The following is a 25,563-nucleotide window of genomic DNA, read 5'->3' on the forward strand; positions in this document are numbered from 1 at the left end:
TCCCACAAAGATACTGATGAAGTAGAAGATGAAGACAAGGTCTGACCATGTGTTGCTTGTGTTGAAGAGAAAATTATTCTGACATTTGTTAAAAGGGTAAGTCAGACTTTATTCAAGACTGATATTATAGGTCCAGAGACCACTGCAATGGGGTTTGCAATAGGGGAGAGAGATCATTTCGGATCCAGATGTAACAAAGAGAAGTAGGGAAATACAGTCAAGTAGCAGGGTGGGGAAGGGATCTGTTGATGGAAAATGACTATGGGAGTATGGTCATTCTGGTTAAACTGCCCTAACAGGATTCTGGCTGAAGGCAAGCCAGGATGAAAAGATATTATCTTTGGGGTGGTGAGGGATGAGAAGTTTGGTCAGATATTAAAACTTACCAGATATTCAGGGTGGGGGATTCTGTCTAAACTGAGCAGAATTCTTGCAAAAATTGGCCTACGCAGGGGACACCTGGGTGGCTCAGTTGGTTAAGCATCTGACTTCAGCTCAGGTTATGAACCTGCAGTTTGTGGGCTCAACACCGCATTGGGCTCTGTGCTGAGAGCTCAGAGCCTGGAGCTGCTTCGGATTCTGTCTCCCTCTCTCTCTGCCCCTCCCCTTCTCATGCTCTGTCTCTCTCAAAAATAAACATAAAAAAAAAATTGGCCTATGCAGGACCTACCAGGACACTGGTTGTTTGGGTTTTTTTTTTTTTTTTTGTCTTTGTTTTATTGTTTTGTTGTTGTTGTTGTTGTTGTTGTTTGGGGTTTTTTTGACACTGAAAGTCCAGGTTTTAACAGCTTAAATGACAAGCCTCTTGAGAGAGGTCCAAGAGAATCTTTGTCACTGACTGGGAGAGAAAGTTCACGTGCAACCACGAATGCAAGAGAGGTAGGTGCTGGTTCAGCACTGACTTTGAGGATGGAGGTCACCACCATGTGTTTATGCTGATACACACTTCGCACATCTGAGGAGAATGTCTGGGAAGAAGCGATGTTTTTTAAAAAAGAATGAGATCAAGCTGACATGGAAGGTGGGCCAAAATATCAAGTTCGGTAATACAAGCCAGTTATGAAACTAGTGTATTGAGTATAATTCCATATTTGATAAAAATGAGTGATTATAATAAATATTAGTTTATGTACAGGGAAGTAAAAAGCATTGAAATGGGAACAGAATTGCTAAAAATAGTTTTCTTTGGAGACTGAAATTATAGTGAAGATTCAAGTTTCATGTTATGTGTTTTTTAATACCAAATGTTGCCTTAGCAATTAGGAGAAAATATTTTCAAAGTGGTGGGGAAGGAGGCTGAGGGGCAGAAGGGCCCTCATCCCTCCTTAGCATTGTCTAAGAAAGAGCACTACTAAGGAAGCCACATCAACTAACTTACTAGCCCCAAAGGCAACACCTGAATCTCCCTCCTTCTCCATGCAGGGCACAAAGTTTACCCCACCTGGGATTCAGGCAATAGCTATGGGGGCTTTGTAAGTGCCAAATACATAGGAAGAATTTGTATGGGAACAAAGATATAAGAAGGTGAATCAGAAAAATATTAATAGCAGGGCACCTGGATGGCTCGGTTGGTTCAGTGTCCGACTTCGGCTCAGGTCATGATCTCATGGTTCATGGGTTCAAGCCCTGCACTGGGCTCTGTGCTGACAGGTCAGAGTCTGGAGCTGCTTCGGATTCTGTGTCTCCCTCTCTCTCTGTCCTTCCTCTGCTTGCACTCTGTCTGTCTCTCTCAAAATAAATAAACATTAAAAAATTTAAACAAAAGAATGTTAATAGCAAGTACCTAATGTGAAACAAAGCAAGTCCTTTTTAAAAAAATTTTTTTAACGTTTATTTATTTTTGAGACAGAGAGAGACAGAGCATGAACGGGGGAGGGTCAGAGAGAGGGAGACACAGAATCCAAAACAGGCTTCAGGCTCTGAGCTGTCAGCACAGAGCCCGATGCGGGGCTCGAACTCACGGACCGCGAGATCATAACCTGAGCCGAAGCCGGACGTCCAACCAACTGAGCGACCCAGGCGCCCCAGTCCTTTTTAGAATGAACACTAGTCACCATCCTTTAAAAGTAAGCTTGTTCCGATGGACTTCATGGAAACCAACAAGCAAGGGATAAGAGTCATCCCTTCCAGCATTGGCTTATCTATAACCTTGGATTTGACACTGTGCTGTATCTTTTATTAGCCGTATGACGCTGGGGAAGCAACCTAATTAACCTCTCTGATCTTTGGTTTGTTTCTTCATCAGTAAAGTGTGGAAAATAGTACCTCATAAGACTGTTGTGTGAATTAATGCCATAATGCCTCAGCTCAGGGCTTTACATATAATGAAGGCCTAGTAAATATCTGCCATTAAAAAAAAAAAAAAAACTATAACAAGTATAAGGACAAAACTGAAACAAAACTAAAAACAACCACAGACAACTCTTTATATGCTAAAACACAAAGGCATTAAATAAAGGTTTATTGGCATCATATTACAGACACATATTATATCATATGTGAGCATTACAGCAAATTCTATATAATAAAATATATGTATAAGGAAACCGCCAAGCAAGGTTGTTGTGGTGTAGTATAGGACACCATTAAAATGGAAACATTCCGCCCAGTAAGAGGAATTTAGCATTACTTTGTGAATTATTTCTCGTCTGTCTCTAGCTCTCCGTATTTATCTGTGTCAAAGATAATTTGTTTACAAATGTCCAGGCCAAGCTTTAAGTGTATTTTAACTTTTCCCCATTTTTATCCATCTACTCTTACTGTATTTTATTCTGATGAAATTCTGGTTCACTAATAAGCAGCAGAGCTCACTACCACACAAGTGGAAGGAGAAAGATGCATGAATTTGGAGCCAGATGTATCCACTTTGTATTCACTTTGTGACCTTGAGCACATTATGTAATTCCTTTGTTCTTTGGGTTACTTGTCTGTTCAGTGAGACTACAATACTGTCTTCATCTCAGAGTTGTTAGGATTACATAACTGTATTTCATATGCCTGGCACTCGGCATGTGCTTAAAGGTTGTTAGTTTCCCTGCTTTTCCAAAAGGAATCTTAGAGATCATCACTTCTCATTTTACAAATGAGAAAGTTCGAGTCCACAGAAGTTAAAAAAAAAAAAAAAATCTGCACACCCGAAGTCCCATTTCTAATGCACTCTTTCCACTGCGGTCCTTTCCCCTAGAGCTTTGTTTAACTTCAACAGAGAAGAGAAAACTTGGTGGAATCAAAAAGTATTCTTTTCCTCTTTTTAATATAGGTAAGTCACCAAGAGATTTTAAAAGTGGGAGTGAGTTTTATGAAAGGTAATAAGTAGTCTAAGAACTGTCTTAAATCCTCAGAAACATTAAAAACAGAAGTTCTGTTCTTCCAAGATTTCCATAGCAGAGCATAAGTATTCTGTATGCTTTGGCTCCAAAAACTCCAGAACTGAGTATTTATCTGCACATTTCAACTCAGGCCTCCCGGAATGCTTGCCCGTGCAATTGGCAAAGGAGCTGGCTTTCAGAATGTGAAGCAGTCAAGTTTGCTCAGCACACAGCTGTATTTGAAGCACAGTGTTCTGCCATCAGTCCACGGAACTTGCACAAAACACAAGCAATTTAAATGTAAATGCTGTGCTCTTACCCTGCTTTCGATATCTTTGTCATCTATTCCCATACCTGAAGATCACCATGGATAACTCAGGGGAGGCCGTTATCATGTACATGATGAAAACAGGCAAAAATTCAGCAACCTGTAATTTAGATCTTGGACTCTTTGAGAAAGAATGGCAAGCTTTATTCAGCAGGAGGGAGATATTCAACACTGCCATTTAAAAATAGCCAGCCAGAGTCTGTTGTTTCTTTAAAAGCTGTTCTTAAGATGGCATTTTACCATAATAAAACTAATTGAATTTTACTTGGTTATTTATAAACAAATATATGTATACTTGTGCCTCTCACTTGTCTCCCTTGCCTCTTGTCTCAGGTAAAGTTCTTACTCCATCCAGAAAGAGCAGGACACAGTAAATGTGTCTAAGGCTAGTTGTGGCTGCTGTGATACACGGACACTCGGTCTTTGGAAATGGGCCGTATTTGTGACGACACCAGCTGCTCTTAGAAATTGCTCATGTAGCAAACTCTATCTGTTGTTGTTACTATTACATGGTTAAGCCAAAATCTAGTTACTTTGCCATACGGATCTGCAGATGAGCATGAAATGGGTCAGACAAACACCGAAGCCTATGCAATATTTCTGTGGCTCTTGAGGGTAAAGCTGCTTCTAAAAACTGCTGTTGTTCTGGTGGTGTGGAAAATTTTCCAGCCTGAATGGGAAAAGCAGCTATCACATTAATCTTACTTAATACCTCTCCGTTCATTTTATAGGAAGAGATGAGACTGAACAGCCTAACCTCTAATGCTGCTGTGTATTAATGTACTTTATTCTATTTATCATAAACAATTTTTCTCAGAAGGAAAACCCTTTCAGGGTTATGATTTAGGATGGACATTTGGGGTTTTGTCAAACATATCATAAAACAACTGCTTATATTATTCTGTGCTGCCTTACTTACACAAGTTAGAAGGATTATACCAAGAGCAAACTACAGACAAGAAATACATTTGCTTATTTCCAAATTATGGTAACATTAATATTGCCAAGTATTTATACAATAAGAGAGAGACCCAAAACATTGTGAAATTGCTGCTTAAAACTCAGTTTCTGATGATAGTATCGGATTCAAAACAAAGTAACACACTCATCACATCTCTTGCTGTAGGATGGCTCTTTTTTCCCAGACTGTTCTGTCTGGATCTCATCACCCACAATGAAAATTGGTCTGCTCTGACTTCTCTTTATTACACCTTTGTCTCAACTCAAATATTGTTTCAAATTCTGAAGTCTTAGGACACATCCACATCCTGGGAGGGTGCTTGATGTGTCCTTGGCTCAAAGTCTTTAAATCTACCTTTCTGACAAGTTTCAGGAAAACCTGACGCTTTGCTGAAAGTTCTCTGTAGCATAATGGGATGGTGAATTACATTCCTCCTTATTTCTGTTTCTTAATGAGTCTTTTACTAGGACTCAGTGTCCCTCCTTGTACTACTTTCCTCCCCCTCTAACACTTGTGGGGTACCTGATGTCACCATATCTTTATTAGTATCTGAATAATGACAAAATGCCAATGTAACTATGCCTAAGGCCATGCACCCCTCAATCTCAGAGCCAATTATTTTTCTGTGATGGCAATCAATAGACTTCAATTTATTTTACACTTTGAAAAAATATTTTAAAAAATCTTTGAGGGGCACTTGGGTGGCTCAGTCCATTAAGCGTCCGACTCTTGGTTTCGGCTCAGGTCATGATCTCACGGTTCATGGGTTTGAGCTCCAACTCAGACTCTGCACTGACGGCATGGAGCCTGCTTGGGATTCTTTCTCCCTCTCTCTGCCCCTACCCTGCTTGCTCTTCCTCTCTCTGCTCCTCTCTCTCTTAAAAATAAACAAATAAACTTTTAAAAAGTATCTTCAAAAGAGGTGTGAGGGTAGATATGAAAAGCCACTCTAAGCAACGTTATCTCTGAACTCTGATTACTAAATTTCTCAAAGGCTGAGAAGGAGGAATGTGAATAAACAGAAGCGAAAATCTTATCCAAATAACATGATCGACCATTCCTAGGAAGTGAGAATATCAATCAGTGGATAAAATGTTAATAGAGTGGATGGTGATCTAGATCAAATTTTCCAATACAATATTTCACATCAAACAGAATCCAAAACTTTAATAAGGTTAAGCTATAGTAGATATCTCACTGCCCTTATTCTCTCAGGCCTCTTAAGAAAGAAATTAGCTAAAACTATACTTTTCTCCACACTCCATTTTATCTCCCTGCCCTCCTCTCTCTCACTTTCCACCTTTCAAGCAACAGACAAGGCTCAAATCCCAAACCACTGCATATTTATCTGGCCAAAATTCTCTGGGGGAAAACACAACAATGAGTGTGCCCTGATGCCTCCCAGGTCCTGTGGACAACCAAGAGCAGAGGACAGCTGAAGTCTGGCAGTGGTCACTTCTCTTGGTGCTGGTGACAACCCAAAGTCATGTTCCCAGACGATTTTGTCTCCATCACACCATATCAAAGTGGGGAAGGAAGTGGTTGGAGATGCTCCAAATGACCTTGTTTTTCAAGTTAGATGCTAGTTCTTGTTTTGTTTTGCTTTGAAACCAGCCAAGGAAGAGAGACAAAGAAATATACTCTGGATGAGCCGCTGCATGCTTTCTGGAGTAAAGAAATGCTTACAATGAAATCCTAGAGTGAACATTTACTGGGAGGGCAGGAATCTGGGTTCTCATCTTAGTTGGGCTTCAATTTCCTCATCTATAAAATGAGTTAGTAGAAATAGATGATCTCTAAAAGGGGTTGGTAAAGTATTGGAGGAGATCCTGATTGGTTTGGGGTCCATCAAATCTACTGAGTTGTATATAAAACTGAGGGTGTGTGTGTGTGTGTGTGTGTGTGTGTATGTTTTCATTGAATACATCTAGACCTCTAATCTATTAAGAATCATTAAACTGATTTCAAACTGGAGAGTTCACCTAAGTGATTTTTTTTAATTGAATTCATTTCATTTGGCTTTTCAAGACACCAAAATCATGATCTTTTCAAATGTACTCTGAGTAATGAAAATAAGGAATGAATATATCCTTTCCAGCACATACCTTTTAAGCTTCACACTTAAAAATTTAAGCTAGACATTGATTACAAAATAATTTAACCAAGAAAATCATCTGCTATAATTTTTTTATAGATTCTGAATAGTTTTCGATTCAAAAAATACAGGGCTTATCATTACAATAGTTGATTAATGATCTTATAGCCTCAAGTTTGTATGTGCATGAAAACCTAAAATACTTCATGTCTCTGAAAATAACTAATTTTTTTTCTTACAAGTTTGAAGTCAGTCATAGGTTACACACATTCTTAAGAAAATCTGAAATGGCCTTTAAGAATAAGTTCCTTTGAAGTAATAAATAAGACAAAAAAATTATTTACTTTTGGAAAATGATCCACAAGTCACATTGCCCCCTCAAGAATTAGTGATTTACATTCCGGTAAATATTTTGGAATCTGGGCAATTCCACTCTCTGTTTCGACCATGGGAATTTTATTTTTATTTCTCTGGTCTTTAATTTCTTCTGCACCTGAAAAATAAAGAGAGTGACCTTGAACTAAGTGTCCTCAAAGATTCTTCCCTCCTCATTGATACTATGGCTATCCTTGGGATTCTGAAAGCCCTGTTCTCAAAACAGCTATCCTGGAGTTTAAAGAAGATAAGGTGGTGCTTTTGTATTAGCTACTTTCTAGTTCTTTGTTAATTAAGAACAATTTTTTTTCTTGTCTCCAGCTCACCTGAGTGCTGCTAAAATTCTAACACATTCGTAAATGAGATCTTTATTTTTAATAGGTTTTACCCTTTCTTTGTGACTGATAAAAGTTTCACAATGTGTATTTAATTTCCCTACAAGTTCTAAAAGGCAAATTTCACTGGGGCCATGAAAGAATTCTCAAATTTATCCAAACTATGTAGTAACCAGCATCACAGCTGGCTGAAAAGCAAAAACTTGGTTAAATTGAGTTGGCCCTGTTCCCAGGGGTTCCCAGGCATTAAGCAATATCTGAGAGTTAAGTCCATTGCCTTCAGAAGCTGCAATAACTCTTTGATCCACTGTGGCTCCATTTAGCACTTTGGTCTGTAATAACATATTAGTGAGTAATATGAGAAAGTTGGTTCTCCCTCCAAATGCACCACGTTTATAGCTTAGGATGTTAACATCTCTGGGATATTGTCAATTTTAAAGTTCTCCTTCCAGTCTGATAGGCTACCTGGTTTCGGTATGTGTTCTTTTTTTCTTTTTAAAAATTCTTTCAGGTGTCATTACTGTTTTATCTAGATGTGATCAATTTCCTTTTAATATCATAACCTAGAGGAGTGGGAGGATAGATTTTTAGTGGAAATATTTTATCCTAAGGTGATCAGAGCACCTTTCCTATTGGCCACCACTTATCTTAGCCAAAGCAATTCTGTGCTCCATAGGAATGCTACGGATGCATGCCCGCTGTATGAAAGGTGGTGCCTGCATGTAGGGGACAGTGTAGAAGTTAAGAGATTATACCTGTCCCCACTTGTATTTACAGGAGCACCTTGTAATTTAAGACTCACAGAATTCTACAAAAGACAATGTCTTATAAAGAAGGTATCTTATAATGTCTCCTTATCTGAATCTGTCACCACCTACTTTATAAATGGAAAAGGGGGGCAACGGGAGTTACTAGATTTTCTTAAGGTTATGTGGCTTTGGTGATGACAGACTTTACACTCTCTGAATCCTGAGCTAATGTTCTCATGACATCTCATGTATAGAACTGTGGAGAATGAAACCATCTAAAGCGGCTCTTTGTGCAGTCTTTGCTAAACGGTTTCTGTTATTATTTGCCTATATTTTATCTTACACCTAAATTACTTTGTAAAAATTCGTGACAAATCAAAGTATCAGACTGTTAATGTTACAAAACAGTAGCTTCTGTCGTTTCCTCATTTCTAGCTCGAGTCCTAACTGGTGGTTGCTAGATTGCTTCGGGTCGAAATTAAAATAATTATTTTGCTAATATTCAAGAAGATGGAAAATACTTGCAATGTCCCAATTTTGTATTTAAAACAGATGCTTATTTTTAAAATAAATGAAATACATTTTAGGTCATTAAGAACGATGTGTTGAACACTTACCAAGCTACAGTGTTTGGCTTATCCTATTCTTTTAAAACAAATCTATTAGAGCTCCCTCAACCCTGCTGATACCTGGCTCTGGCTCCAATTCAGTGTCAAAATACAAATTGTAGCAACTCTCTCTAATGCCACAGAAACTTTAGAGAGATGCAACATGCTTTCTTAACTGTTAAAAAAGGGTCAATTCTGGTGCCAAATTCTATAAAGACGCAGTTTTGTGAGCAGAATAGAAATTGAATACACCGTGGTAGCTGCTTGGGAAAATGAACAGTATATAATCTAATATCTTTAATTTTATGTACATGAATATAATGTATGTCAACTTTGTACATGAGATACATATAGTATTTAAACATTTTACTCAACAGATAAGAATTTACAATAGCAATATAACTGACTAGAGGGCTGTCCACTTAATATACTTAGATTAGATCTGTACTTTAACAGGAAAAGAATTTAATAGTTTACAATCATAGAAACACTGACATTTAAAATGACTTTATAAAATAATTTATATATATCCTAGCATCTATAGAGAGGAATGATTTGCATTTTGTGGATGTGTGCAATGAATGGCATTATCTTAGATTTTTAGGTAATAAAATAATTTAGAAGCAGTTCATGCAGTGGTCAAAGCAAGAGATGGCAGTTCCTTCAAGATGTCCTCTATCTTTGACATCCACGGGCAGCAGACACACACTAGGTGCCATCGGGGCACACTAGAACAAGGCTCCTCAACAGTTACTCATATAAACATCCATGTACACAAGTTGATATCCTTCCTTCCCCAGTACCAGCACCAGTCACAACTTCTCTCAGCTGTGGGAGTAGTCAGTTTATACTGAAAGTGATTTCGTGTCTCTCCTGCAGTTCTATGTAATAGTATCTCTCTCTGTGAGGTAACTAACAGAACTTCCTGGTTTTCACGACTTTACTCTGATACTTCACCGAGTGCCCCCCATGTCCTATGACATAAACATCCAGCAGGTAAGATTTTCCAGGCAGAAGTCCTTTAATTGTTTCTGTGGTCACTGCTTTCTGTAGGTTTTGACTGTGGAAATATTTACAGAGGACCTTTTCCGATTTCTTCCTTGTATCTGGTCCAAGGCATTGGTTTTGCTCTCTTTTCTTCTGGTCTTCATTGTAGTTATCATCCACTTCCTTTTTGTAGATGCAGAACTTGTTCCTCTCCTGAGTGCCCAGCCAAGCCACCGTGGCCGAAGAACAGGTGCGGAGCTTGTCGAAGGCTTTGATTCTTGTGTCTTCTGGAAGAGAGGGAAATGGCTGCTTACTCGGCCTTGTAGTCGCTAGTATTTTCAACATAGATGCTCCTTTCTTGTGTCCTTTCAGGCGAATGAGATACTTGGCTTTAGGTTTTCCTCTGAGCTGAAACTGCCGAATGCCTTCCACATTCTGCGACAGAAGAAGCTTCCCATCCCTTCTCACTTGGATCTGGATAGCGTCCAGACAAGAGTGAATGAAGAAAGTGACTTTTTGGTGTGAAGAGACTGGGGCAAACCGCAAAAACTTGGCTCCCTTCCGTTTGACAAATACGTCTGTCACTTTTCCATCTTTGAGCTCGACCGTCTTCTGTTTTGCCTCTTCCTTGGTCCTGGCGAAGGTGCCCACGTAAGCCGTACTCATGTTGCTGTTGCTGTTGGCCACGAAGACGTCAAAGTAATACTGCGTGTCGGGTTTCAGGTCTGAGATGGTGAAGATGTTCTTATTTCCTATGCAGATTTTCTGAATGTCAACCTTGGGCCTCGAGTAGACATGCCGCCCCAGTTTGGGGGAAGGCTTGGTTAGGAAGCTGCGTTCTTTACCCAAATTATCTGAAGGAAATCCAAAGTGGGCAAAGTCAAAGGGGCTGAAGTCCAGCCCGGGTTTTGGAGCCATCATAAAAGCATCATCTGCACTCAGTTTTGCTTCAACAGCACAGAGACTTTTGAAATTGTGCTCTTTGTTGATGACCACACAGTACTGAATGGGTTGTTTCAGCTGAGACGCTGTAGGGCTCGGTTTCCAGGCCAAGGTGACTGTGGTGCGTCCCAGGGACGTGACATCTACTCTTGGGTCGTAAGGTAATTCGGGGTAGGGCTGATCAGACTCTGGGGTTGTGGTGGCATAGACTTTGAAATGTGTGTCTTTCTCTGTTGAAAGAAGCTCCAACTGATACAAACCAGACGGAGAACTAGAAGATATAAAATACTCCACATCATTGCCTTTGTAGGAGAATAATTCTGTGCCTTCCTCATTAATGATCTGCTGCCTCTGTTCCTCCAGAGGCTCTGGGTCACCTAGAAGACATGAGAGAAATACAAGCTACATGTCAGGGTGTGTACTGTGGCTTGCTGACCTTAAATTGTGTTTTTAGACTCTTCTTTTTTCTCTGTTATAAAACTAATAATGTTCCCAGTAGATAATTGGGAAATAGAGAAAAAGAATAAGATAAAAAAATCATTAACTTTTGATCCTGAGACAGTCCTTTATTAATATTTTTTGATCCTGAGACAGTCTTTTACTAATATTTTCATTCATTTCCATCTATGCAATTGATTTATTTCATCTTTCTCTATAACCTAATAACATTTATTCTCATACATATATGTTCCCAGGCAAACCTTCATTTTTGAATCCAGTCTTTCTCAATGTTATTATTATATTAATATTATATCATAAAAATAATGTTGTTGGTCAATTTTTGATCATTTAAAATAGTGCTCTTATATATATGTTAAGCTTTTCTGAATTTAAATTTAGGCTTGAGGATAGACTCCAATTGGTGGAATTTTTAGGTCAAAGACTGTAAACATTTTAGAGACTAATCCCTACTGTCAATCTCCTTATCAAAAGGATTCAACCTGATTGCATTTTGATGGCCAGCCATTTCACAGATTTTGCTCTTGTATCTAGGACTGGACAATCTCTCATTAAAATATAGAATATAAAGGTCCAGTAGGAGTACCTAATTTTCAGTGTAGAGAACACATGCACAGAAATAATAGGAGGAAAATATTGAAACTAAACTAATTTTTTCTTTTTATTGTTAACCTCAGATATCACACGAATGCCAGATAAGCTGACAGGAATTGATGAAGGACTGGGTTGCCAGGGTGGGAATGAACCTTGTTCAGCTTATTACTGCAGCTTGAGTGAGGTATGTAGACTTTCATATTCCCAAACCATGAGATTAACACAATCTCGTGTGGCTCTTTATTCTCTATCTCCTCTGCTGTACTTCCCATATTTTCCTAGTTACAACGTCCTCTTATCACTGTGAGTGGAGCAGCCTGCTGGCATCCTTCGCCTGGCACCAGTCACCAAGGCTTCATCTTTAAGCTATGATGCCTTCACCCCTTAAAAGGAGATCACACCAGATTCGTATATGGACTCTTCTCATTTCCCTGTGTCTCGGTATTTGCTTTCCACCAGCTGCATTTTCTTTAAATGCCTCATGCACACCTCACGCACACCATGACTGTCTTGTCATCCTGGACTTGCACTGGTGCTAAATGCCTTCTTGCTCCTCTTTTTGGTGCCATTCTTTATTCCCCAGAGATCTTGGCTGCATATTGGAATCACAGAGGGGGGAAATTTAAACAGTCCCAATATCCAGTCCACACTCCAGGACAATTAAATCAGGACCTTTAAGGGTGGGATCCAGGCATCAATAGTTTTTAAAGCCCCCGGTACTGATTCCAATGTTTGGTAAGATTGCAAACCACAGCTAGAGAGCCTAGTCCAAACCTCTCCATTTTTCCTCACGCGTTCAGTCTCCACATCTGTCTCCCTTAGCCATTTAACTAAGATCACCATCATTTGATGCCACCTTCCATTTCCCTCATCTCCACTGCAAAGTCTCCAGCTTCTTCACATATGCATTCATGCTGTTTTTTCTTTCTTCTTACTAACAGAAGGATGTATATTTCATAAGCCTTTTAGCTATCCATTCAGAGGTCTGGGGCCAGATTCATTCTGCTGTTTACCTGAGCCTTCCCCGCTTGCCTCTTCTGGCAGCTCTTGGAGACTCAGCTTCCACTCTAAAGGTGCATCGCAGGGAGTCACTGTGACTGATAGTGGAGTATTGTCTTCTTCAACCACAAAGAAATACCTATGGGGAAGTGGACCAGTTCAGACTGAGATCATTCATTCTAAGACTTACAATCAAGAGTCACTGGAAAAATCACTGGCTGCTTTAGTTTTCATTCGTTTAACAGATCTACCCTGACCCCTTATGTAAAATATCACCTTCCTTCCCGAGAAGCTTTCTTTCACACTTCTTCATTTGCCTTCAAAGCAGCTATCACTACCTGACATATTATATTTCTTTGTTTACTTCTTTATTTTTCTATCTCTCCCAACTAGAATGAAAGCTACAAGAGGGCAAGGTTCATTGATGAAGACTGAGAGACTAAAATAATTCTTAATCAGTATTTGTTGAATGAATTGATGAATAAGCTTAGACTTTAGGCTTTTGGGGAAAAGTCCTTAATTGTTTGCAGAGTCTAAAACTTCCTCAGTGGGGGTGGGGGGGGGTCTGCCTGCCTCATTGGCTTCTTGTCTTCTATGCTCAAACCACGTGGGATCCCCTAGTTTTCCAGGATCCACCCTATCTTAGAACTTCTGGGATGTTTCTCGTATGCCTGAAATACACCCCTTTGCCCTTACACATAAGTGTCACAATATGCCTTTTCTGACTCCTCATTCTGGATCAGGTTCTCTTATATACTCTCAGAGTGTCCTCCTGTACTTTTCAGTTGGGGCACTTATTGAAATTTGTGACTGTATATTTGTATTATTTGATTGTCAATTTCCCCACACAGGCCCATTTAAGGTTCATTTGCCATGCCATTGTATTCCCAGAATTTAGCACTGATGGCTGCACGTAGTAGGTACCTGTTAAATATTTTTGAATGAATGAATTACTAAATTGATGAACAGAACCCAAGAAACCTAGCACTAACCCTATTGTTCCAGACCCAGGATACTTACACCTAGAGTCTATTCTGTCGAAAGATACAGAATCTGAATGGCATTAGAAGTACTTCGTCCCCCCTCAAATATGAATTAAAAGAAGGAAGGTGGGGGTAGGGCAGTGGGAGGACAAATAAAGTGAAGACTCTATAAAAGCAAAAACAACCTATTCACGAAATAGTAAAGCCAGATGTCATCCTGAAAAAACAACCAGATGACTGAAGTATTTACTGTGTGGAAAGTTATATGTACCATAAGCATCCTTCAAGACATATGTCAGGTGGCTGAGTTTTCAATTCAGTCTACTTTTTGGAGAGTAGAATTTTCTTCCTTTGGCCAGGTTGCATGGCATGTGTTAACACTATACACACAACTGAACTCATCTATATTACAAAGAAATAGATAAAACAAAACAATTTGGCATCACGTAAGTGAAAAAATGTTCAAAACGACTACATTTTGATTTTTGTGAGGGTAGCAGCACTAGCTGTGGAAGCAGAAATCAATGTCAGTTCATCCACTACCTTCTGTTCTCACTTCAAACAAGAAAGTAGCTTATTTCCCAAAGAAACTGTCTTAGTAACTTAAATACGGGCCATAGGCAACCAATGACAAAACAATTCTTGCATTCCACAAGGTACTCATTATACACATAAAACAGCAGGGAGTCCCTCTAACTCAACATTTTCATATGGAAGTACTTATGATTTGGGATAAAAGATAATCTGAATAAACTTTAACAATTTGAGAAACATTTGTTGGCTACCATGCGCAGAGCACTTGTGGAAGAGAACAGCAATCAGGGAAAACAGGGCATGATCTTTGTGCTCCAACTATTTACTGGCTGGTGAGGGAGACAGAAATGTAATGAATAACTAAGAAAACATGGTCCCAAATTATAATGCCAAAACTGAGGGATAAACACTCCATGAACCATTTAGCCTTTGGAATTTATGTGTAAACCTAAGAATAATTAATGAAAAAAGCTATCCACTGCTGCTAAATTATATCTGGAATTTCATCTTTAGTTGTAATATCAACAATGTCTATGAATGCCTCCCATTGCATATTTGACACCTAGAAATGATGTTTCTATTGTTTCTGCACCTCTCCACTTAGTGTAAGATAACATTTCATCCAAATATCAAAGCCCCCAATCTTTATTTGTGGGGGGTGGAAGGGGAAAGACAAGAAATAATAAACAAATATATATTGGAGAGTAGAATTTTCTTCCTCTGGCCAGGCTGCATGGCATGTGTTAACAATATACACTATATATATATATATATATATATATATATAGTCATTTTTAAAGTTAAAATATTTATAACCATTGTATGAACCCAATCTGTTGATGGAGTAAAGGTAAATGAACAGTGATAGTTTTTACTATAGTTTGGTTTAATATTTTAAGAATGTAATCATATTGTTCAAAGAAATATTATCCTTATAATAATATCCTTATATTTATTGAGATATAATTAAAATGCAATATATTAATTTTGGATGTACATAATAATGATTTGATACATGTATGTATTGTGAAATGACCATCACAGTAAGTCTACTTTATCCCTTTAACCATGTGAAGTTACATAACATGCAATACAATATTATTGACTGTAGTCACTATGCTGTACATTACAACCCTTTGGGTTTTTTGGCTACATACCTAGAAGTAGAATTGCTGGATGATATGATAGTTCTATTTACAGATTTTTGAGGAACCTATATACTATTTTCCATAGTGGCTGCACCAATTTATAGTCCCACCAAAAGTGCACAAGGATTCCCTTTTCTCCACATCCATGCCAGTATTTGTTATTTCTTGTCTTTTTGACAATAGTCATTCTGAGAGGTGTAAGGAGATATCTCATTATGGTTTTGACTTGCATTTCCCTGATGATGAATGATGTTGAGCATCTTTCCCTGTACCTGTTGGCCATATGTATGCCTTCTTTGGAAAATGTCTATTCATATCCTTTGCCCATATTTTAATTAGGTTGGTTGTGTTTTTGTTGTTAAGTTGTATACACTCTTTATATATTTTGGATTTTAACCCCTTATTAGATACATGATTTGCAAATATCTTCTCCCATTCAGTAGGTTGCCTTTTTATTTTGTTAATGATTTCCTTCACTGTGCAGAAGCTTTTTAGTGTGATGTAGTCTCACTTGCTTATTTTTGCTTTTGTTGCCCTAGCAGATCCAGGGAGAGGGGAGGAAACATTGCTACGACTAATATCAAGGAGCTTACTCTTACTACCTATGTTTTCTTTCAGGAGTTTAGTAATCCAGTTTCACTCTTTAGCATGTGGCTGTCCAGTTTTCCCAACAACGTTTACTAAACAACTGTCCTTTTTCCATTGTATATTCTTGGAAAATTGTATATTATTGGTAAATTAATTGACCATAAGTTCATGCTTTATTTCTGGGCCATCTATTCTGTTCTATCGATCTATGTATCAGTTTTTATGCCAATACCATACCGTCTTGATTACTATACCTTGGAGTATAGTAATATAGTTTGAAATCAGGAAACATAATACCTCCAGCTTTGTTCTTCTTTCTCAAGATTGGTTTGGTTTTCAGGATCTTTTTGGTTCCATACAAATTTTAGAATTATTTGTTCTACTTTTGTTAAAAATGCCATTGGAGTTTTGATAGGGATTGCATTGAATCTATAAATTGCCTTGGGTAGCATGGACATTTTGACAATATTAATTCTTCGAATTCATGAAAACAGAATATCTTCCTATTTATGTCTTCTTCAATTTCTTTCATCAATGTCAGTTTTCAGTGTACAGGTCTTTTACTTTCTTGGTTAAATTTTTTCCTAGGCATTTTAACCTTTTTGATGCAATTGTAAATGGGATTATTTTATTATTTTCTCTTTCTGGTAGTTCATTTTCAGTGTATAAAAACAGAACAGATTTTTGTATATTGATTTTGTATCCTGAAACCTTAATGAATTTATTTATTAGTTTCAACAGTTTTTTTGGTGGAATCTTCAGGGTTTTCTATATATAAAAAATCGTACCTGCAAACAGTGACAGTTTTATTTCTTCCTTTCCAATTTGGACACCTTTTATATTGTTTTCTTCTTAATTGCTTGGGCTAGGACTCCCAATACTGTGTTACACATAAGTGGCAAAAGTTGGCATCCTTGTCTTGTCTTTGATCTTAGAGGACAAACTTTCATCTTTTTACCATTGAGTATGATGTTAGCTATGGGCTTGTTATATGTGGCTTTTATTATGTTGAGGTACATTCCCTCTATACCTGTTTTGTGGAGAGTTTTTATCATAAATAGATGTTGAATTTTATCAAATGCTTTTTCTGCATCTATTGAGATGATTTTTATCCTTCATTTGGTTAATGTGGTATCACACTGATTGATTCATAGATGTTGAATCATCCTTGCATCCCTGGAATAAATCCCACTTGATCATGGTGTATGATATGTTTAATGTATTGTTAAATTTCGTTTCTTAATATTTTGTTGAGGGTTTTTGCATCTGTTTATTAGGGATATTGGCCTATAATTTTCTTTTATGTGTGTGTTGTCTTTATCTGGTTTCAGTATCATAGTAGTGTTGGACTCATAAGATGAATTTGGAACTGTTCCATCCTCTTCAATTTTTGAAATATTTTGAAAAGGATAAGTATTAGATCTTCTTTGAATGTTTGGTAGAATTCACCAATGAAGCTCTCTGGTCCTGGACTTCTATTTGTTGAGATGCTTTTGACTACTGATTCAATCTCCTTGTTAGTAATTCATCTATTCAGATTTTCTATTTCCTTATGATTCGGTCTTAAAGATTGTATGTTTTGGGGGATTTATCCAATTTTCCTAGATTGTCCAAATTATTGGCATATAATTGTTCACAGTAGTCTCATAGTAGGTCCTTTGTATTTCTTTGTTATCAAGTGTAACTTACTCTTTTTCATTTCTGATTTTATTTATTTGAGTCCACTCATTTTATCTTAGTGAGTGAAACTAAATAAAGGTTTATCAATTTTGTTTATCTTTTCAAAGAATAACTCTTAGTTTCCTTGGTCTTTTCTATTGTCTCTTTAGTCTCTATTTCATTTGTTTCCACTCTGGTGTTTATTATTTTCTTCCTTCTTCTAACTTTGGGCTTCATTTGTTCCTATTTTTCTAGTTCCTTTAGGTGTAAAATTAGACTATTTGAGATTTTTCTGATTTCTTGAGGTAGGCTGTATTGCTATGAACTTCCCTCTTATAACTGCTTTTGCTGCATCCCATAAATTTTGGTATGTTACACTTCCATTTTCATTTGTCACAAGGTATTTTTTGTTTTTTTTTCTGTTGACCTATTGGTTGTTCAGTCACATGTTTTGAAATCTCCACGTATTTGTGATTTTTTCCAGTTTTCTTTTTGTGGATTGATTTCTGGTTTCATACAATTATAGTGTAAAAATATGTTTGATATAATTTCAATCTTCTTAAATTTACTGAGACTTTTTTTGTGGCCTAACATATAATGTATCCTGTGTACTTGAGAAGAATGTGTATTCTGCTGCTTATAGATGGAATGTTTTATACATACCCAGTATATCTATCTGGTCTATTGTGTCATTTATGGCCAATGTTTCCATATTGATTTTCTGTCTGGATGATGCATCCATTGATTAATATAGGGTACTAACTTTCCCTACTATAATTGTATTGTTGTCAGTTTCTCCCTTTGGTCTGTTATTTGTTTATATGTTTAGGTACTCCTATCTCTATTGATGGTATAAATATTTACAAATGCTAAATCTTTATGCTGGATTGAACCCTGTATGTAATGCCCATCTTTGTCTTTCATTACAGTTTTTTGTTTTAAAGTTTATTTTGTCTGATATAAGCAATATCTACCCCAGCTTTCTTTTGGTTTATATTTGTATGGAATTTCTTTTTCCATGCCTTTATTTTCACTCTGTGTGTGTCCTCATATCTAAAATGAATCTCCTGTAAGGAGCATACAATATTTTAAAAAATCCATTCAGGCACTCTATTGTCTTTTGATTAGAGAACTTAGTCCATTTATGTTTAAATTTAGTCCTTGTATGTTTAAAGTAATTATAAGTAGGTGTGTATTTACTGCCACTTTGTTAATTGTTTTCTGGCTGTTTTGCTCCTTTTGTCCTTTCTTCCTCCCTTGCTTTCTTCTCTTGTGGTTTGATGACTTGCTTTAGTGTTTAGATTCAATTTTCGTTATCTTTTTTGTAATCTTGTTTTTTCTTTTGTGGTCATCATAAGATTTACAAATACCTATGTATATATATACACCAGTCTATTTTAAGTTGATAACAAGTTAAGTATGAATACATTCTGAGACTACATTTTTTACTCCCCAGTCCCCCAATTTATGCTTTTAATGTCACATTTTACATCATTTTATTGTGTGTGTACCTTAAGTAATTGCTGTAGTTTTAGCTATTTTTTACTTCTTTTGTCTTTTAGTCTTCATGTGAGGTTTCTAAGTGATTACTTCACTATATTTACCTTCACTAGGGAGACTTTTACTTTCATATGTTTTCTTAATACTAGTTAGTGCCTTTTCTTTCCATCTTAAAGAAGTCCCTTGAACATTTCTTATAAGGCTGGTTGAGTGGTAGTGAACTCCTTTAGTTTTTGCTTGTCTGGAAAACTCTTTATCTCTCTTCTTTTCTGAATGATAATCTTCCTGGTCTTGGAAGTTTTTGGCTTTCAGCACTTTGAATATATCATGCGCTCCCTTCTGGCCTGCAATGTTTCTACTAAAAAAATCTGCCATTATCTTATGGGTATTCCCCTATTTGCAACAAGTTTTTCTCTTGATTTTAACATTGTCTATTTGTCTTTGACTTTTGACATTTTAAGGTAACATATCTTGGTGTGGATCTCTTCAGGTCCATCTTATTTTGAACTCTCTGGATTTTCTGGACATGGATGTGTGTTTTTCTTCTAGGTTAGGGTAGTTTATAGCCATTATTTTTTCAAATAAGTTTTATGTTCCTTTCTCTCTTCTCTTTCTGGGACCTCTATTATGCAAATGTTGTTCTACTTAATGTCCTACAGGTTCCTTAAACTGTCTTTACTTTTTAAAATTCTTTTTTCTTTTTACTGCTCTTTTGGGTGAGTTCCACTGCCCTATCTTCTGGGTTACTGATTCTTTCTTCTGCTTTATGTAGTCTGTTACTGACCCCTCTAGTGTGTTTTTCAGTTAGGTTATTGAGTTTTTAAGATCTAGGACTTGTGTTTGGTACTTTCTTATATTTTCTATCTCTTTGTTGAAATTTTCTGTGTTCACCTATTCTATTCCCAAGATTGGTGAGTGTCTTTATGACCACTACTTTGAACCCTTTTTCAGGTAAATAACTTATCTCTGTTTCATTAAGATTCCCCCCACCCCTGCAGTTTCATCTTGTTCTTTCATTTGCAACATATTCCTCTGTCCCCCCCCCCCATTTGCTCGACTGTGTTGGTTTCTATGCATTAGGTGAAAGAGCTGTCTCTCTCAGTTTTGAAGGATTGGCCACAGGGAGACTGGGGGTGTGTCAGTCTTAGTCTATGCAGTGCCCTGGTGGTGGTAACCTGCTAATGACAGTCTCTCTGATTGTTTCAGTCCCATGGCACTCAGAAATGTAACCATCCTGGTCAGGAATTCAAGGGGCCATCCCCTTTGTGGCCCGTGCACACCTGCTGGCTTTAGTCAGGGTGTGGTGCAGTGCCAGGCTGGGGCATGCCTGCCTGCCAGGTTTAGCAGGATGGAGCCATGGGAGGGCACAAATGTGGGCTAAGTGGTACTAGCAAGGTAGAAGGAGAGTGCAAAAATAGTACCTGCCAGCACCTCCATGCCTGGAAAGAGTTCTAAGAGACCCCTTTCCCTCTAGAAGACTTTGAGATTAGCTAATGAATCTCCTTTGCACGTGGTCCAGGAACTTTTCAACTTACTGCGCTTTCACTGTGTCTTAGGGTGAGTAAATTTGTGCATATGCCCTTTAAGAGTGGAGTCTTAGTTTCTTATAGCCTTTTGGGTCTCCTAGAAATAAGCCCTCTTGGTTTTCAAAGCCAGGTGTTTTGGCTTGTCTCTCTGGTGCATGCAGATCCCAAGGTTGGGGTGCCTGATATGGGGCTCAAACCCCTTGCTCCTCAGGAATATGCTATATATTTGTCAGAGCCTTCCTCTTTGTGAGTTACCACACTAGGGGTGGGGTTTTTGGCAAGACCATTTCTCTGCTTCTCTTACCCATCTCTAAGCAGCCTTTTTATCCTTTGTGTGAAGGAACTCTTCAGCTAGTTTTCAGGTCTTCTTCAGAGAGAACTGTTCTACATGCAGCTATAGATTTGTTGTGTCAAAGGGAGAAAGTGAGTTCAGGGTCTTCCTATGCCCCTTTTCTGAACCTTATTTTAGATTAATTTCATCATAATCCTACAGAGTCCTTCTTAAAATTTTCCTGCTATCCTAAAGATAAGAAAATAATCATTCCAAAATGTAAGAACTACAAAGATTTTCCTCTCTATCCCCAGAGAGATCACAATCAGTAAGGATCAAACAGACTCTACTTAATGATTAGAAGTTGCACTGTCATTTTCTTTTCTTAGAGAAAATAGGCAATGTTATTCAGAGGTTGATTGCAAGTTATCTAATCTAAGTCTAAAAAGTTACTTTCTTTTTTAGTATCATTTATGAGCTTATTGATAAAGAGAGTACTGCAGGGAGAATACCTTTTAGGTGTGTCTCTAAAGAGATAACTGCTAATTTCAGCTCCATCTGGAATTACTGATGAATCATGAAAAAATGCTTTGTCCCGGATCTGCATCTGAAAAAGTTCCTCATCTCGAGTGGGTAACTTCTGAGTCCTTGAGCTGAGTGGTAGTAGCAACCACAGCAGACACCAATGGAGAGGCACCATCCTGGGGCAAAAGAAATGATTGCTTACATTAGTTCTGTGGATAGACACTTGGGCACATTGCAAATGTTCTAAAGGGTTAAGAATATTTTAGTTTTGACAGACAGAGCTATATTATGCATTTCGGATATAACTTTCCTGTTGTTGTTTTTTTTCCCCATACTATTTAATAGAGTTGATAACAAATTCACTAGGATTTATAAAAGATTTTGAAATAAAAGGACTCTTGATGCATTAACTTCCCTGGGTATTCAGAGAGAAAATCCCCACTTCAATATGGGCAGAAAAGCCAATGTGGTTATTGCAGAAATGTGTATACAAATGTCTCAATGACTGAACTATAACATAAATCATAGAGACTCACTGAGAGCCAGAAAATTACCATTGCACAATTATTTTTATTCTTTCTTGAAATTTGACTAAGATTATACATGTATAGTATTATTCTGATTCCCAAGATCAGATTTTCATAAATCAGAGATTTTTAGAGATGATAAAGTTTAATTTTCTCATAGGTTAAGCAATTTGGACAAAATAAAGGTTGTTATTTGCTGATGTCTAACTATCATTCATTACTAGACTCTTCAACAAAACATTAAAAAAAACAAAACAAACAAACAAACAAAAAAACCTTTTACTGTAATAGAAATGGGCGTGGATTACCACTCTCAGGTTAAATGAGACCACTGAAAAGTTGTATCGTTGGTCATTTGTCTTAACCTCCCATAGAGTTATGTATTTACTACTCCAACAGAATATTTTCATGGAGTTACATTTTGGCATTCAAACTGTCTTTTATCAAAGATCCTCTAGGTAATTATGGATCACTCTCTACTGCACATTGCTATAGGAACATTGTCAAGGACACTATCTTCTACACGTCTCAGTGTCCCTAACAGGAAGTCTAAGGTAGGCAAGTTCTTTTCATGTCAAGTGCTGGTGAAAGCTTTGCTTCTGCTGAGGATTTGGTGCCTTTCTCTCTCACAGAAAGAACTCTGTAAGGAGTTGTTCTCCTTTATCTCTTTGACAACATACATCAGGGAATTCAAGCATTAGGGAAAGACAGTGTTTTTACACATAAGTGCTTCAAATAGTGAGAAAGTCGAATGGAAATATTTGCAATAATTTGAAATGAAATGAACACCAGTTTTATTATAAAGAGTCATTCCTATAGCTACGAGATCACCTCTACTTAAACCATCCTTTGACTTTAACTTTATCTTCCTTGGAGTGCTATCAAAAATAGATTCATACAACCAAAAATTTTTTTTTGAAGGGAATAAACTTTTCTTTTCTATGAGAATGTGAGAAGAAACTTTTTCACAGTGAGCTTACCCAAAAAGCAAATTTAATAACTTCCTTTTTCTTTTTCTTTTTTTTAATATTTATTTATTTTTGAGACAGGGAGAGACAGAGCATGAACAGGGGAGGGTCAGAGAGAGGGAGACAGAATCTGAAGCAGGCTCCAGGCTCTGAGCTGTCAGCACAGAGCCCGATGTGGGACTAGAACTCACGGACCGCGAGATCATGACCTGAGCTGAAGTCGGCCGCTTAACCGACTGAGCCACCCAGGCGCTCCTTAACTTCCTTTTTCAAAAACATTTTTTTTTTTGCCATTTGTTCTGCAGTTTTCCATATAAGACAGCTGCAGTAATTGAGAATTACTATGTGAAAAAAAGGCGCCAAATTCGCTAACTGCATTATTGCATTTAGCCCTCGCAATAATCTGTGAAGTAGGTACTATTCTTATATAAAAATAAATCTCCTTTTACATAATCAGAGAAGGGATAGAAATCCAGGTGGAGATGACTGTAGAGCCCAAAGGTTTCTCCTCTGTAATATTTTCAACAAAGGCGTAACAGTTTCTTACAAGGGCTCTTATTTTTCATCCTTATTTCTCGATTGTTTTGTAATTGAATGAAAACTTGACTGAGAGCTAAGAAATTTGACTTTTTGGTTTCAGCACTAATTAGATGTGTAATCTAAGGCAATTCACTTAAGCACTCCAGATGGACCTCAATTTTCTGAAGGGTTTGGATGATGATCTCTAAACTTTGAAAACGAATGGTGATTCTGAGACTGAATACTCAACTCCTCTTCCCAACTAGATAGCAGTTTAGAAGTAAGGCCAGGCCTTCTTAAGTTTTATTAAGTAATCTGAACCTCAGATATCTGAATGATTGTCAGGATGAGATCCAAGGGCAGTTGGGGATGTGAAGCAGGAGCTCACATTAGTTACTAATAGCAGATGAAGCTTATAACTACAAAAGATGGCTAGATATATCAAAATCAAAACTCAGTGAACCTATTTGAAACAAGCATGGACATAGTTGGCTAACCTAAATGGGACCTCTACTCACAACCTTTAATTCCTCCCCTCTGATGCCCTTCCTCCTGTGGCTAAAAGAAATGCAAAATCTGATATGCTAGAATTTGCTTTGCTGCCCCTGTTAAGAAATAATTATTATTTCAGCACAATATGTCCTGTTTACTCTGTAGCAGTGTCCCTGAAACTTTGCCCCCTGAGAGCAGAAGCAGCTAGATAATAAGATTTGTCTCTTTAGAAATGGTTAGAATTTGGCTTTCTATACTTATTAGGAACTTAGAGCCAACATGCCATGGCAGCACTTGAACATGAGATACTCAGGTGTGTTTGCTCTAGACCCACTCTAATGCACAGCTTTACCTCATTAGGCTCTATGTTTGCCCATGAAGTTGTCAATTGTACAGTACCACCATAACCGAGCAGAAGAGGCTGCCCAGTGCCCCAGGATATTTGGGATATTTAAGTCAGCTCCAGAGTCATACAAGTCACTAATTATCACCGGTGGGAATTTTTCCAGTATCCTCAGCCATCCATTGGCAGAACTTTCTCTTTATTGAATCAGCTAATGATAAGAAATGAATTTTGAGTTAAAAATAACAATATTAACAAAGTTTGTTTTGAACATGCTGTACTCTTCCAAATGCTATATATATATATATATATATATATATATATATATATATATATATATTATCTCATGTAATGCTACATCAACCCTATGACACAGGCACTATTATTTCTCTCATTTCAAAAATGATCTAACTGAAGCTTGGACAGGTAAGATCACATAGTGATACAATATGATGTAAAAAATACAAACTATTTACCATATGTAAGTTTAAAAATATGAAAAGTAGGATTATTGTATATTCTCCACATCAGCTACTTTTTAATTTATAAATAAACAAATAACAGTGAACAACTTAAGATGACAGGATTCTACAAAGTAAGTGGTGAGAGATGATTCTCCATGGGTCTCTGTGATTGGTTTTGCATGTCTTGGAAGCAGAAGAATTGACTGCTTTTGTGCCAGATTATCTTTTCAAGGATGTTTGTGTAATGAAAAGCCTTGGAAGATAAAGCTTCTGGAGCAGGCATGATCACTATATCAGGGAAGATCTGAGTTCCCCAAGCTCAGGGCTTCTCTCTTGTAAAAAAAAAAAAAACCCTATTTGGGGGCTAGTGCTATCTGGCCCTCTTTTCATCCTGTGGAAATTGGAAGTCAGTGAGCCAGGGGGAGAAAATGATAATACTGTGGATTCTGCTATTGCTCTGAGTTGCTCTGAGTATTGCTTTTGTCTCCAACCCAGTAGTCTGATGCCATCTAGTATCAATGAAACTATGTATAACAGGTTAACTTGTTAACTTACAAGTAGAGTAAAATCTTAGATTCTTCATTCATATTTTTGACACTACATTTTTCTTACTGAATTATTTTAGTGGATCACTACTAGCTCAGGTAGATGTTTTTATTTGGATTACCACCAACAGAGAGTAGACTCAACTCTCTCCCTCTCTCTCTCTCTCTCTCTCTCTATATATATATATATATGTATATATATATATATATATATATATATATATATATAAA

General features: G+C 37.3%; 1 protein-coding gene across 1 annotated transcript; it reads right to left on the bottom strand.

Moving 5' to 3' along the window:
- Window positions 1-2,396: 2,396 nt before the first annotated feature.
- On the bottom strand, window positions 2,397-21,649 carry LOC125918121 (protein NDNF). The gene is made up of 3 exons (XM_049624162.1): window positions 21,462-21,649; window positions 12,755-12,879; window positions 2,397-11,065 (listed from the first exon to the last, which is right to left on the bottom strand). Exons 1-3 carry the CDS (start codon window positions 21,647-21,649, stop codon window positions 9,672-9,674), a joined length of 1,707 nt encoding a protein of 568 aa, XP_049480119.1. The 3' UTR covers window positions 2,397-9,671.
- Window positions 21,650-25,563: the final 3,914 nt, after the last annotated feature.

The sequence above is a fragment of the Panthera uncia genome, unplaced genomic scaffold (genome assembly GCF_023721935.1).
Source record: "Panthera uncia isolate 11264 unplaced genomic scaffold, Puncia_PCG_1.0 HiC_scaffold_459, whole genome shotgun sequence".
Classification (NCBI taxonomy): Eukaryota; Metazoa; Chordata; class Mammalia; order Carnivora; family Felidae; genus Panthera; species Panthera uncia.

What these genes read in the sequence shown, in the direction of transcription:
- LOC125918121 (XM_049624162.1), bottom strand. Translation starts at nt 21,649, where the DNA reads ATGGTGCCTCTCCATTGGTGTCTGCTGTGGTTGCTACTACCACTCAGC. An exon ending in TTTAGAGACACACCTAAAAG is followed by an intron (nt 12,880 to 21,461) that starts GTATTCTCCCTG and finishes ACTTCCCCATAG; the next exon opens with GTATTTCTTTGTGGTTGAAG. An exon ending in GGCAAGCGGGGAAGGCTCAG is followed by an intron (nt 11,066 to 12,754) that starts GTAAACAGCAGA and finishes CATGTCTTCTAG; the next exon opens with GTGACCCAGAGCCTCTGGAG.